Here is a 15816-nt window from a genome sequence, read left to right as displayed (position 1 = left end):
CTTTTCCTGGTCTCCCATGGGGTGCAGGGCCCAAGCACCTGGGCCATCCTCCACTGCACTCCCTGGCCATAGCAGAGAGCTGGCCTGGAAGAGGGGCAACCGGGACAGAATCCGGCACCCCAACCGGGACTAGAACCCGGTGTGCCGGCGCCGCAAGGTGGAGGATTAGCCTATTGAGCCACGGCGCCGGCTTGATGCATAGACATTTAACCTTTCAATACATTACCTGTGATTTTGTAATTACCTGTAATTTTGTAAAGCCCTGTTAATTCCTGACAATTGTCCTTGTTCTAAAGTTTATCTTGTTGATCTTCATATAGCCACCACATTTTCCTTTTGATTAATGTTTACATTGTATATATTTTTTGTTGTTTTGCTTTTATCATATCTATGTCTTTAAAGTGTTCTTCTTGGTCCCTGATTAGGGTTGGCTCCTTTCCCCCATTATGATGATCTCTGCTTTATTGATATGTCTACATTTAACATATTAATCTGTAGAGCTGTGATTATATTTATCATTTTATTTGTTTTCTGTTTTTGTCTTATGTGTTCTTATGTTCATCTATTTCCACTTTCTTGCCTTCTTTTGTATTATTTTAATATTTTCATTATTTTATTTCAATATATTTGTTACCTTTTAAAATATTTCCTTATAACATGTGATTCAGAGCTTGCTATAGGGATTGAGATCTTTGTAACTAATCTTAGGCAGTCTTCTTAGAGTTGATATTATTCCACTTTCAGTAAAGGGTAATAGCCTGGCAACCTTAAAGGTCAGTTTGTCACTCAAGTGACCTTTATGTTGAAGCTATATTTTCTATATGTCAACATTGATTAAAAACCACACAAGACAGTATTGTAATAGTCATAGCTGTTTTTAAAACTTGCCTTTTATGTTTACCCAGAATTTCTATTTCTATGGCTCTTTCTTTATTCCTGATCATCTAATTTTCCTCCTGGCATTATTTCACTGGACTGTGATTTCTTTAGGATTTCTAATAGAACAATTTTGCTGGTAACAAATTCTCTTAGTCTTTGTTAATCTAAGATGTTTTTATTTTTCCTTCATTCCCGTAACATGATTTTGCTGGATAGAGAATTCTGGGGGGGGGGAGGGGTGTGATAATGGTTTTATTTGAGTATTTCAAATATGGTATTCTATCTTATGTCATCTGTGATATGTAAGGATATATCTACAATCTTTTAAATCATTGTCGCCCTTCATGTGGTATATTTAGTTTTTGTAGAAGTTTTCTTTACTTTGATATTTAAGTTTGATTATGATATGTCTAAGAATTATTTTCCCTTAATATTTCTGTTTAGTGATTGCTTAGCTTCGTGGCTCTGTAAATTTATGTCTTCTATTAAACTTGGAAACTTTCTGAACATAATTTCTTAAAAAGTATTATTATGCAGTAATATCTTTTTCTTCTAGCAGGGACCTGATAATTTCCAGTCATTTTTCTTGCTATTCTTCACATTGAATAATTTCTATCAGGATCCCTTCAAATTCACTGCCACTTTGTTATCTCCAATCTGCTATTGAGACCATCCCATGAATCTTTTAATTTGGTAATGGCATTTTCATTTCTAAAACTTCAGATTGGACATTTTGAAATGTTGTAGCTTCTCTGATGAGAACTTCTATATTTTCATAAATTTCAAATTGTTTTCATTTCCCTCACAGAATACAGGCTTTTTGTTTAAGATTTTATTTATTTATTTGAGATGTAGAGTTACAGACCGAGTGAGATACAGAGAGAAATATCTTCCATCCACTGGTTCACTCCCAAATGGTTGCAATGGCTGGAGGTCAGCTGATCTGAAGCCAGGAACCAGAAGCTTTTCTGGGTCTCCTATGTGGGTGCAGGGCCATGTTCCACTGCTTTTCCAGGCCATAAGCTGAGAGCTGGATCAGAAGATGAGCAGCTGGGACATGATCCAGCGCCCATATAAGATTCAGGTGTTGCAGGCAGAAGCTTAGCCCATTATGCCACTCATCAGACCCCAGAACACGGTTTTAATCGCTACTATTAACTCTTTTTTTATTTTTTTTATCTTTTATTTAATGAATATAAATTTCCAAAGTACGTCTCATGGGTTACAATGGCTTTCCCCCCCATACCGTCCCTCCCACCCACCACCCTCCCCTTTCCCACTCCCTCTCCCCTTCCATTCACATCAAGATTCATTTTCGATTATCTTAGTATACAGAAGATCAGCTTAGTATACCTTAAGTAAGGATTTCAACAGTTTGTTCCCACACAGAAACATAAAGTGAAAAATAATAGATGATTTTTAAATGATGATGAAATCAGATCAGACCTATTGTCATGTTTAATCCCAGTGAGAGTCAAGTTGGGAATTGATAGTTTCTTTTCTTTTTTTTTTTTTTTAACAGAAGATCAGTTTAGTGTACATTAAGTAAAGATTTCAACAGTTTGCACCCCCATAGAAACACAAAGTGAAATATACTGTTTGAGTACTCGTTATAGCATTAAGCCTCAATGTACAGCACATTAAGGACAGAGATCCTACATGAGGAGTAAGTGCACAGTGACTCCTGTTGTTGACTTTACAAATTGACACTCCTGTTTATGGCATCAGTAATCTCCCTATGCACCAGTCATGAGTTTCCAAGGCTATGGAAGCCCCTTGAGTTCTCCGACTCTTATCTTGTTTAGACAAGGTCATAGTCAAAGTGGAGGTTCTCTCCTCCCTTCAGAGAAAGGCACCTCCCTCTTTGAAGACCTGTTCTTTCCACTGGGATCTCACTCACAGAGATCTTTTTGCCAGAGTGTCTTGGCTTTCCATGCCTGAAATACTCTCATGGGCTTTTCAGCCAGATCCGAGTGCCTTTAGGGCTGATTCTGAGGCCAGAGTGCTATTTAGGACATCTGCCATTCTATGAGTCTGCTGAGTATCTCACTTCCCATGTTGGATCACTCTCCCCTTTATTTATTCTATCGGTTAGTGTTAGCAGATACTAGACTTGTTTATGTGCTCCCTTTGACTCTTAGTCCTTTCATTATGATCAATTGTGAACTGAAATTGATCACTTGGAATAGTGAGATGGCATTGGCACATGCCACCTTGATGGGATTGAATTGGAATCCCCAACAGATAAAGGGTTAATAACCAGAATCTACAAAGAGATCAAGAAACTCCACAAAAACAAAACCAACAACCCACTTAAGAGATGGGCCAAGGACTTCAATAGACATTTTTCAAAAGAGGAAATCCAAATGGCCAACAGGCACATGAAAAAGTGTTCAAGGTCACTAGCAATCAGGGAAATGCAAATCAAAAGCACAATGAGGTTTCACCTCACCCCGGTTAGAATGGCTCACATACAGAAATCTACCAACAACAGATGCTGGCGAGGATGTGGGGAAAAAGGGACACTAACCCACTGTTGGTGGGAATGCAAACTGGTTAAGCCACTATGGAAATCAGTCTGGAGATTCCTCAGAAACCTGAATATAACCCTACCGTTCGACCCAGCCATCCCACTCCTTGGAATTTACCCAAAGGAGTTTAAATTGATAAAGAAAAAAGCGGTCTGCACCCTAATGTTTATTGCAGCACAATTCACAATAGCCAAGACCTGGAACCAACCTAAATGCCTATCAATGGTAGACTGGATAAAGAAATTATGGGATATGTATTCTTTAGAATACTATACCGCAGTAAGAAACAACGAAATCCAGTCATTTGCAACAAAATGGAGGAATCTGGAACACATCATGCTGAGTGAAGTAAGCCAGTCCCAAAGGGACAAATACCATATGTTCTCCCTGATCGGTGACAACTGACTGAACACCAAAAAGGAAACTTGTTGAAGTGAAATGGACACTATGAGAAATGGTGACTTGATCAGCATAGCCCTGACTGCTAATGGACAACTTAATACATTATCCCTCATAGTATTTTTTTTTTGTCTGTTCTACTTAATATGACTGGTTTAATTCTGTAATTATCACACAGTTATTCTTAAGTGTTGAAAATTAACTGAAATGTGATCCCTGTTAAACATAAAAGTGGGAATAAGAGAGGGAAGAGATGTATAATTTGGGGCATGCTCGGGCTGACTTGCCCCAATTGGTAGAGTTGGAAACATATTAACTCTTTGATGCCCCCAACATCTCAGTTATCTTAAAGTTTACATTTCTTGATTGCCTTTTTCTTTGAAAATTGGTAACTTTTCCCCCATTCTTTCGAGTTAGAAGGATGTGGTATGTCTAGAAGATTTCAAATATCATAATATGTAAAATCTGGGCCTTATTATCTGGAGAATTTTTTTTTCCTTTTGTTTGTTTTAAAAGTTAATCAACTCACTTAAGTTCATTTCACAAGCTTTACTTGCCCTTTGTGGGTAGCAGTCCTCATTTGCTAAGTTGCATTCAATTTATCTCAAACATATACCACTAAGTAGATAATCTAAGACTTGAGCCATGGTGAAAATCTCCATTAATAGTTCAATTAGCAATATCTTTACTATGCAACTTTGTGTCTGCCCCATGTCTGTGTTATATAGGAATTAGTCTGGAATTTACATGGTAACTTAAATCACAGTGTAGTTCTCAAATCTTTTGGTATGTTGTCTTGTGTTTAGCCAATGCATGTGCAGCTGGAGGGTAACCCTAATAGATAAGGGATCATACACAAAATTAGTGGAACTATTTCTTTATCCCAGTGCACTCTGAGATTCCTGTGTCCTCTCTGGCCCTCAAGGGCCCTTTTGCATATTTTTTTCTGATAGGACATATGGGTTTTCCATCAGAGTTTTTGCCACCTGTGTCACAGTCCTGCCTTGCAGCTTTACCTTTGGGACAAATATGTAGAAGAAAATAAGAAAAATAATACAAGTAATTTTACTCCCCTGTGAGTTGTTTCCTCAACTTTTAACTGTCCTCTATGATTCATCTGCTGTTGTATATCCTCCATAGTCTCTAGCAGTTGCTTTTTATATTTTGTTCAGACATTTTATTTTTATCAATGGGAGAGAAAGGTAATAGTGTATTTATTCTTCCATACCAGAAACCAGTTCAATCTTGACTTATTTTTAGTTTTTTACCCTCTTTCTATTCCTATTGATGTGGGGGAACTAGGCAGGACTTAGGTAAAAATAAATAAAGCTGGAAGTTTTTTTTATCATATTTTCTGTATAGCCCTGCATTGCAACTCCACACCTTTCATTGTCAATCCAGTAATCCACTTTCCCATGAACCACCTGTGTGTTATCCAGGACCAGGAAGGAGGAGATGCCATGATAACTATGTAGAAATTAAGCTCTTTAAGGAGGCACCATGAAACTCCCTGAAAGTCTCATGTATGCTAAACTCCAATTCATTTCTTATTCAGTTATGGCACCATCCCCAATTTCATAACAGACTGATAACATGGGAACAGCCCTTCTCTGGCTCTTGGCTTCTGGACCATGCTTATGGGTCCTTCTCTGACCTCCTCCCACTCTCTCTCCTTATGGGCAGCTCTCTGGCCCACTCATGACAGTATCTCTCTGTGTAGAGTGGCCCACATTCACATGTGAATATATATCCATTCCTTTTTAAATAAATTCTGCTTACATTTATGCACTGTATTTATGCCTGTGCTTTGAATTCTTATGCCTGGGGGGGGGGATTGGAACAATGATTACGATACATATGCCTCTAACGCTGTCAAGTGCTTTTTTAACTTGAAACAAAAATATTATATTTAGTTTACCATTATTGTGTGTTGAAGAAGCTATATTGAAATGTAACAGTACTTGTGTCATCTTTTTGGAGCTCCCAAACACTTCTTAAAAATGAGTGTATTTGCCTCTAGTAGTTTCTTCAGATCCATTATGACCTTGGAAATCTTAATATAGTATTTTTAATATTAGAATAATAAAAATCAACTCCGTTTTTTACAGATAAGGAAACTGAAGCAATGGTAACTTGATGTAGGAATAAGAATGACTTAAATCTGCACATTTATATACTAGTTTTTGTCTTAACCAATTACTTTTACTTTTAGACTAGGTATCTGTAGGTCCTGGAAAACTACCAGAATATCCTTGTAGCATTTTGAAATATGTCAGGTGTTTTAAAAATTTTATTGTTTCTACTCCTGACTCAGCTTGTCCTGGCTCAGGGACAGTGCTTCTAGAGTTGAGAAGACATTGGGGGCTGGCATCGTGGCTCACTAGGCTGATTTTCTGCCTGCGGCACCGGCACCCCGGGTTCTAGTCCCGGTCGGGGCACCGGATTCTGTCCCGGTTGCTCCTCTTCCAGTCCAGCTCTCTGCTGTGGCCCGGGAGGGCAGTGGAGGATGGCCCAAGTCCTTGGGCCCTGCACCCGCATGGGAGACCAGGAGGAAACACCTGGCTCCTGGCTTCAGATCGTTGCAGCGTGCCAGCCACAATGTGTCAGCCATAGCAGCCACTTCGGGAGTGAACCAATGGATAAAGGAAGGCCTTTCTCTCTGTCTCTGTCTCTCTCTTTCTCTCACTGGATAGCTCTGCCTGTCAAAAAAAAAAAGACATTGTGTAGTGAGCCTTGGAGTTATTTTTGGTCATTATTTGGGCACTACTTCAAATTCCTTCCTTAATTTTCTTATAATATTGCTCTAAGAACATACAAGCTCTTGGGAGTGGACTCTATTTGCAGTGAAGAGCTATAAACCACTGAAGAGGCTGCTCTCTGATGTTTTTATTTCTTTCATGTTGGTTACTAACCTTTCTTTCCATGTGGGTGGCTAGTTCCACACATATTTCCTTTTCATCTAGAGCTCCAAATTCAAATATTTCCTTTGGTCCCCATGGAACATCAGCTTCATAAAGAAGATATATCACAAGAAATGTCTGAAAACAGATACTCCAGGAAGTGCTTTCATAGAATTGTATCATTGGTACTGAAATCATTAAGTGCATCAACCATTTCTGAGAAAAAAAACATAAATACTGTTTGAGTCATTTTCTTCTTATTTACCAAAGTCTCAATATTGTTGCTTATTTCTGCTGACTCTTTTGCTACTTCGATGCTTATTTCTTTTTTTTTAACTTTTATTAAATGAATATAAATTTCCAAAGTACAGCTTATGGATTACAATGGCTTCCCCCCCATAACGTTCCTCCAACCTGCAACCCTTCCCTTTCCCACTCCCTCTCCCCTTCCATTCACATCAAGATTCATTTTCGATTCTCTTTATATACAGAAGATCAGTTTAGCATACATTAAGCAAAGATTTCAACAGTTTGCTCCCACACAGAAACATAAAGTGAAAAATACTGTTTGAGTACTAGTTATAGCATTCAATCTCAACGTACAGCACACTAAGGACAAAGATCCTACATGAGGAGTAAGTGCACAGTGACTCCTGTTGTTGACTTAACAAATTGACACTCTTGTTTATGGCCTCAGTAATCACCCTAGGCTCTTGTCATGAGTTGCCAAGGCTATGGAAGCCCCCTGAGTTCACTGACTCTGATCATATTTAGACAAGGCCATGGTCAAAGTGGAAGTTCTCTCCTCCCTTCAGAGAAAGGTACCTCCTTCTTTGATGACCCGTTCTTTCCACTGGGATCTCACTCGTGGAAATCTTTCATTTAGGTTTTTTTTTCCCCAGAGTGTCTTGGCTTTCCATGCCTGAAACACTCTCATGGGCCTTCAGCCAGATCGGAATGCCTTTAGGGCTGATTCTGAGGCCAGAGTGCTGTTTAGGACATCTGCCATTCTTTGGGTCTGCTGTGTATCTCACTTCCCATGTTGGATCATTCTCTCCCTTTTTTATTCTATCAGCAAGTATTTGCAGACACTATTCTTGTTTATGTGATTCCTTTGGCTCTTACTCCTATCATTATGATCAATTGTGAACAGAAATTGATGACTGTGACTAGTGAGATGGCATTGGTACATGCCACCTCGATGGGATTGAATTGGAATCCCCTGGTATGTTTCTAACTCTACCGTTTGAGGTAAGTCAGCTTGAGCATGTCCCGAATTGCACATCTCTTCCCTCTCTTATTCCCACTCTTATATTTAACAGCGATCACTTTTCAGTTAAGTTTCAGCACTTAAGAAGAATTGTGTATTGATTACAGTATTCAACCAAAAGTATTAAGTAGAACAAACAATAAAAATACTAAGAGGGATAACATATTAAGCTGCTCATCAACAGTCAGGGTGAGGGCTGATCAAGTTTATTTTTTCTACCATTGGGCCTTTATCTTTGGTTCTTATTTGGTGGTTCTTATCTACTCTTGTCTTAGAAACCAGAAAACCAAATATGAATAGAATTATTTTAAAGATTTATTTATTTGAAATGCAGAGTTACAGAGAGAGAGGGAGATGATCATCTATTTGTGGGTCCACTCCTCAGATGCCCACAACAGCCAAGTTTGGGCTTGGAGGACACCACGAGCCTGGAACCCATCAAGGTCTCCCATATGGTTGACAGGGCCCCAAGCACTTGACCATTCTGCTGTCTTCCCAAGAACATTAGCAGGGAGTTGTAAGTGTAGCAGCCAGGACTCAAACTGGCACTCATCTGGGTGCCAGTGTTGCAACCTGCTGCACCACAATACAAGTCCTCAAGCATTATTTTTAAATAAACCCTAGATATCTCTGTGCTGAAACCTTTCGTATGGTAGATAGGGAATCTGAATCTCATTGAGACAAAGGTCTTACTCAAGGACACAGTTTGTCAGTGATACAACTAGAGCTTGCACTGACATCTTCCAAAATAAGATTCAGTGTTTTTTTCACTGTAGTCAAGGTAAGTATTGGGTTAATAGGTGTAGGGGAAGAGCTGGCAGTGGGAAATATCCAGCATGAGTTAAAGACAATGAAACCATTTTAATTTTGAGAACTCTGGCACCAGTGCTGTGGGATAGTAGGCTAAGTCTCTGCCTGTGGGTGCCAGTTCGTGTCCTGGTTGCTCTTCTTCCAGTCCAGCTCTCTGTTTATGGACTGGAAAAGCAGTGGAAGATGGTCCAAGTTCTTGGACAGTGGAAGATGGCCCAGCTCTGGCCATGGCGGACATTTGAGGAGTAAACCAGTATTGAAAGGCCTTCTTTTCTGTCTCTCCCTATCTCTGTCTGTAAATCTGCCTCTCAAATAAATAAATAAATAAATAAATAATTTTAAAAACTTTTTGAGAAATGTAATAATGATGAAAGAGGTGGGATTCTGAGGATGATGTCAGAGGAATCAAATGGTGGTTTTGATTTCTTAAGTCTTGTGGTATTTCTTCCCACCACTGTGTCATAAGTTTGTATTGTGTACATTTGTCCTTGTGAAGACCTCAACAGGAAAATAGTTGGCTATTAGAGTTTTGCTGCATGTCTCAGGTACCCAACATAGAGGCAGTGGCATAAAAAACAAACAAGTACTGGACTTAAAGCCTACCAACTGTCAAAAGTGGGGAAGGTTGCCCAAACATCTTGCAAGAGGGGATGTGCATCACTTGCAGAGCTTATATTGGGACTCAGGACTTCTTACAAGTAGTTTCCTTTGATTAATGCTCTTGGGGGTGGGGTCAATGAATACCTATAGTACCTTAGTCATTAAAGAGTGTCAAAGACAAATAGATAGGTCATTATCATGGGAACAGAGCACTTTAATTCATATCTGCTAAGGAGTTCTACCATGAATCATTGGAGCCCATGTTCTTTTTTTTTTTTTTTTTTTTTTTGCTTTATACCACTTTTCTTTTTTTTTAACTTTTATTTAATGAATATAAATTTCCAAAGTACAGCTTATGGATTCCCCCCCATACCGTCCCTCCCACCCACAACCCTCCCCTCTCCCACTCCCTCTCCCCTTCCATTCACATCAAGATTCATTTTCAATTCTCTTTATATACAGAAGATCAGTTTAGCATACATTAAGTAAAGATTTCAACAGTTTGCTCCCACACAGAGACATAAAGTGAAAAATAATAAATGATTTTTTAAATGATGATGAAATCAGATCAGACCTATTGTCATGTTTAATCCCAGTGAGAGTCAAGTTGGGAATTGATAATTTCTTCTTCTTCTTCTTTTTTTTTTTTTTACAGAAGATCAGTTTAGTATACATTAAGTAAAGCTTTCAACAGTTTGCACCCCCATAGAAACATAGAGTGAAATATACTGTTTGAGTACTCGTTATAGCATTAAGTCTCAATGTACAGCACACTAAGGACAGAGATCCTACATGAGGAGTAAGTGCACAGTGACTCCTGTTGTTGACTTAACAAATTGACACTCTTGTTTATGGCCTCAGTAATCTCCCCATGCTCCGAGCCCATGTTCTAAATCCGTGTAACTTCCAGATCCAGATTGCTGGTCACAAGGGAGCTCATTCCCAGCAGCACAGTCTTTAAGATGAAATGTTTGTACAACAATGAGCACTTACTTTCTGGAATTACTAGTGGTCTAGAAATGAGAAAATAAGAATGTCAGGATTTTTGTTTTATGTGCCAAAGCCTCAATCCTCAAAGCCTTATTCTTACTAAGAAAAATAGCTTTGTGAGGGGATTAAGATTTCATCACAGCCCATAATGAGATAAATGGATATAGCTGGCTGTGGGTTCATATCATTCATCTTTGTGAACGTGTGTCTAATGGAATTATGACAAAGTTTTGGTACAAAATGTATTTAAGAAGGTCAGCAGCAAATCAGACCTAAGTGAGAGGACAGTAAATGGGGAACAGAGAGTGCTCAAAATGATGTCAAGGGGCTGGTACTGTGGCATAGTGGGTACAGCCACCGCCTGCAGTGCCAACATCCCATATGGGTGCTGGTTCTAGTCCCAGCTGCCCCACTTCTGATACACCTCTCTGCTATGGCCTGGGAAAGCAGTGGGAGATGGCCTAAGTCCTGGCCTAAGCCCCTGCACCCACGTGGGAGACCCAGAAGAAGCTCCTGGCTCCTGGCTTCAGATTGACACAGCTCTGGCCATTGTGGCCATCTGGGGAATGAACCAGCGGATGGAAGACCTCTCTCTGTGTAACTCTTCCAAGTAAATAAATAAATATTTTTAAAAAGCACTATGTCAAAATATAGAAGACATGGTCAAAAGAAATTGGGCATTTTGTCTGGAAAAGAACAAGAATAGACTTAATGATACAAGGACCCCTTTCTTTAAGTCTCTGAAGGTCTGTAAATCTCAAAACATGTTCAGTACAAAGGGCAGTGCCAAGACCAATGTGTCTGTGTGTGTTGGGGTAGAGCAGCTAGAGTTGGGGTACCTACAAAGATTGGATTCTGCTCAATGGAGAAAGTTCAATATTTCTTAGGCATCCATGTAAAAGTACAGCATGTTAAGAGTAAACATGTTGTATGGGGGGGAAGCCATTGTAATCCATAAGCTGTACTTTGGAAATTTATATTCATTAAATAAAAGTTTGAAAGCAAAAAAAAAAGAGTAAACATGTTGAACATAAACAGAGTGACTACTTGCTCATTGGCTTATCTATACTCTTTCAGAAAAGCAGCAAGTAGAATGTATGTATGGACTGGTTAATGAGTTATCCTCCAATGAGAGTCCCAGTAAGGATTAATAGTGTATGTATACATAATGAAAAGTTCATGGAAAATGGAATTTAAAAAGAATAGATGGGGCTGGCACTGTGGCATAGTGGGTAAAATCACGCCTGCAGTGTCAGCATCCCATATAGGCACCAGTTCCAGTCTTGACTGCTCCACTTCTGATCCAGATCCCTGCTAATGTGCCTGGGAAAGTAGCAAAGGATGGCCCAAGTGCTTGGACCTCTGCACCCACGTGGGAGATCTGGAAGAAGCTCCTGTCTCCTGGCTTCTGATCAGCCCAACTCTGGCCATTGTGGCCATATGGGGAGTGAACCAGCAAATGGAAGACTTTCTGTGTCTGTCTGTCTGCCTGTCTCTCTCTCTCTCTCTCTCTCTTCCTCCCTCCCTCCCTCTCTGCCTCTGCCTCTCTATCTCTATAATTCTTTCAAATAAATACTTCAAAAAAAGTGTGTACATTTCTACAAAGCTTTTGAAGACCCACATATCCACAGAGCATTTCAGAGCATTCAGCTACTTCCAATATCAAAATAGATATGCAGAAGGAAAATATAAAGCTAGTCACCTTTTATTCAGAGGGTAACATTGGAAGGAAAATTAAATTCCCAAAGCAAATGAAGACAGAACCAAGGATATGTAATATGTAAGAAATTATAGGAAAAAAAAGCTGCTTTCATTTTTTGTTAACTAATACTTCATGTGCATCTCTATTGAGTAAGCTGTGAAATAGGGTCTAGCCTTTTGATTGTGGCCTTTACCAGTTTTAGTCTAATTCACTGATCATTGTATGTAGTTAAATGCTATTAGACCATCCTACCAATTAACTCTCCAGTCTTATCATACCCATTAATTTTTGTATCCTTTTCCCAGTATCTCTCTTCTTTTTTTTATTCTGTAGGCTGGGCACGTGTTCAAAGTCTGAATGACTATCTTGTAATTCTAGAAACTACATTGATGTAGAATATTCTGCATCTAGAATGCCCTGCCTAGAATACTGGTTGCAAATGTACTTGTGGTATCTTCCATTAATTAATTTTGTTTTATGTGCTTGGGAGTAGAACAATTGCAGATCATTATGCCACACAGTAGGTATATGGTCATCTGCTTTTCTGGCCAATGAGGCTGGCAATGTGTTTGAAGGAACAAGCATTTAGGTTGCCTATTCTGGATTCTGAAGTGTTGTCTCTTTTGAAATTACAGAAATAGCTCAGAGGGAAGCCTGCTCTCTAGATGAGAGCCCAACTATTTAAAACACAGCTCTATTTTCTGAGACATGTTATTTGCTGATTAAGCTTGGGAGTAAATTGTGTCTTTTGGTGAACTGATTATAGTGTTGATTGTTATTAAATGATACACATAGTCCTGCCTGAAAGTGGAATCTTTGTGGATGAGTACAGTGGCTTTGAACACATCAGTATGTTGAACATATCAGTGCTTCAGTAGGGGCACAGTATATTAAGCCTAAGGGATGGTCCTGGAAACTAGAGAATCAACAAGATCTGAATTACTTTTGGGCCAGAGCCCAAAGCTGATAGATATAGTAAATACAGTACAGATGGAATAGATGTGTTTCCTTTCTCTCCATGAGAGAAAAGGAATGATATCATAGACTACAGTAAGCAGCCCCATTATATACATACATTAAATCCTGGAGGGCACCATTGGTATTAGTTGTGTTACTGGCATGCTCAGCTGGGTTCACATATGCTGAACTGGGGTGGAACTTGTTTGATTTACTTTAATGTTGAGATGTTTGATAGGCTAGAATGGATATTGCTCTGCTGGAGCAGGTTGCTTTGAATTGTGCTGTGTTTGAGTAATGCTTATGTAGGTGGGGTAGGTGTGCTGCAGTGGAGTAGACAGGGCTAACATAAGCAGGAAAAGAGAAACTACGTAGTGGGATTAACATCACTTATTTGGATATCTGCTGGGGTCTAAATGCTTGTGTAAAATTGAATAGATTTTATTGAAATTTAATCCTCAGGATGATTAAACCAAGAGGTGAGGTCTTTAGAAGGTTACTAGGTCATAAGGTCTCTGCTATAATGAATAGGATAAATGTCTTTATAAAAGAGGCTTAATGAGCTTCATGGCTGCTTCTGCCATCTGAGGGCAGAAAAGGCACTAACTATGAGGAATGGATCCTCATCAGACACTGAATCTTCTGATGCCTTGATCTTGATTTTCCAGCCTCCAGAACTGTGAGCAATAAATTTCTGTTGTTTATAAATTACCCAATCTAAGATATTTTGTTGTAGCAGCCCAAATGGAGTAACACAGTGTCATTTTGAACTTGGCAAATATGTTATGAGATTCATCCATTCACAGACACACAGACACACACACACACACACACACACACACAGAGAGAGAGAGAGAAATGTTTAGTGAGTACCGCCTAAGTAACAAGTCCATCTTCTGTGTACTGAGAATACAGAAATAAAACAAGGATGATGCATTTCAGAAGCTCTTCGCTAAAGAAAAATACTTGCAAAGGAAGTATATAAAGTTGTATCAGTTATATACAAATCTCAATCACTTAACCCAACAAAACTGTTTCTCATTAGTGCAGTCTATAGTGCATCCAGGTAACTCTTCAGGGTAGTTATTCTTTTTTTTTTTTTTTGTCCAGGCAGAGTGGACAGTGAGAGAGAGAGAGAGAGAGAGAGAGAGACAGATAGAAAGGTCTTCCTTTTTCCGTTGGTTCACCCCCCAAATGGCTGCTACGGCCGGCGTGCTGCAGCTGTCCAACTGTGCCAATCCAAAGCCAGGAGCCAGGTGCCTCCTCCCCGTCTCCCATGCGGGTGCAGGGCCAAAGCACTTGGGCCATTCTCCACTGCCCTCCCGGGCCACAGCAGAGAGCTGGACTGGAAGAGGAGCAACTGGAACAGAATCCGGCGCCCCGACCGGGACTAGAACCCAGTGTGCTGGTGCCGCAGGTGGAGGATTAGCCTATTGAGCCACAGCACCGGCCTTTAGGGTAGTTATTCTTCCATAATTCCAGACTGTGTCAACCTTATAATAGCACCAAATCAATGTGTGTTTCTGTGATCACCATAGCATGGTGACCTTACATTAGAAATTAATTGTGCCATCCCTGGAGGGCCACACAGTACTTCTTCCCAGAACCACAAACAGTCACATCTCTCCTCCATACTTTAAGTGGGCATTGTGGAGGGAGTAAAATCATCCTAGGTTCCTAGAAGCAAAAGAGAGTCAGACATTACAATATTTGAAACCTACGACAGGTAAAGGGTAAGCGCGCTGTGAGAGTCCTGCATGTGTGAATGTCAGAGATCTTTAAGGGCCCATTGCAAGCTATTGGGGTGGGGAATTGCCATCATTCTTAATGATAGCCAAAGGAATAGACTCTACCTATATTTAGTGTGTTCTCTGTAAAGAAATAGTACAGGTGCAAAGTTTTGGAAGGATTTTACTATGACTGTGCCAGGTGAACTTTCTCAGAAATAGCAAGTTGACTAATGGCTCTCTGAGATAAAGTAACAGCCTTTAATGAGACCCTGCTTTTCTATTTTCTTTCACTTAGATGCAGTGACTGAAGTGAAAACTGATATCTATGTGACCAGTTTTGGCCCTGTGTCAGACACTGACATGGTAAGTTCCTGCAAAAGTAAAAATGAAAGATGATGTAGCAAATCAAAGAAAATAAACTGAGGTTTTCCCACTATACTTCCTTATATTCATGTTCTAAGGAAATGACCTTTTTCATTTGAATCCCTTATGCTCACCACCCTACATTTTGTCAAGTCTATCTATTCCCTGCTATCTCCACCTATTCACTATAAAGCATATACCTTTGGCAAATATTGTCTTCTCTTTCTTCCATAACTCATATTTCAAAACCTAACTTGGCTCCCTATATTCTATTGAATCTTCCCTCACCTCTCCTTTCACACCTTAATTTCAAAACTTAAGAAAAGCCATATAATTAAGAAAAGAAAATGCACATTATGAAAAGCAACTATGTGTGAATTTCAACATATTTTTCACTAAAATAAATTAATCTTTTGACTCATTTTATTCTACAAAATATTTGAAGTCCCCTCATATTGGTACAGGTAGCTCACGTGAGGAGAGCATTGTGGTAGGGATTCTCAGTCAAGCAGCCAATGGGTGTCATCCAAGAAGGTTGTTCCTTGCAATGGACTCTATTAACTGGATTCATGGATTAACCAGAGTGATACAAATAGTTTGGAAAAAGAGTCTAAACTACTTCTGGAAACTGGTTCTTTAACAGACGTGGATGGAGGAGAATTTCGATACAGACTCAAGGAATAAG

At 39.4% G+C, this 15816-nt stretch overlaps 2 protein-coding genes across 6 annotated transcripts in view; one reads left to right on the top strand and one right to left on the bottom strand.

Annotated features, from left to right (window-relative positions):
* LOC138847567 (uncharacterized) overlaps positions 1–15816 on the bottom strand; it is a 673630-nt gene that overhangs the window by 358694 nt on the left and 299120 nt on the right. The gene's annotated exons all lie outside the window — the stretch shown is intronic.
* The window catches only part of GABRA3 (gamma-aminobutyric acid type A receptor subunit alpha3), a 327562-nt gene that overhangs the window by 162119 nt on the left and 149627 nt on the right, over positions 1–15816 (top strand). For all 5 annotated transcript variants that reach the window (XR_011385360.2, XM_051833857.3, XM_017350870.4 and 2 more), the window contains exon 4: positions 15064–15131. Coding sequence is in view for 4 of the 5 variants with exons in the window: in XM_051833857.3 (XP_051689817.1) it covers positions 15064–15131 (68 nt within the window). In the remaining variant the exon portion in view is untranslated. The remainder of the gene's footprint in view (positions 1–15063; positions 15132–15816) is intronic.

Source organism: Oryctolagus cuniculus, chromosome X (assembly GCF_051225735.1).
Source record: "Oryctolagus cuniculus isolate XC-2025 breed Fujian yellow rabbit chromosome X, ASM5122573v1, whole genome shotgun sequence".
Lineage (NCBI taxonomy): Eukaryota > Metazoa > Chordata > Mammalia > Lagomorpha > Leporidae > Oryctolagus > Oryctolagus cuniculus.
Note: the sequence above shows the minus strand (reverse complement) of the source record. Positions and strands in the feature narration are given on the sequence as shown.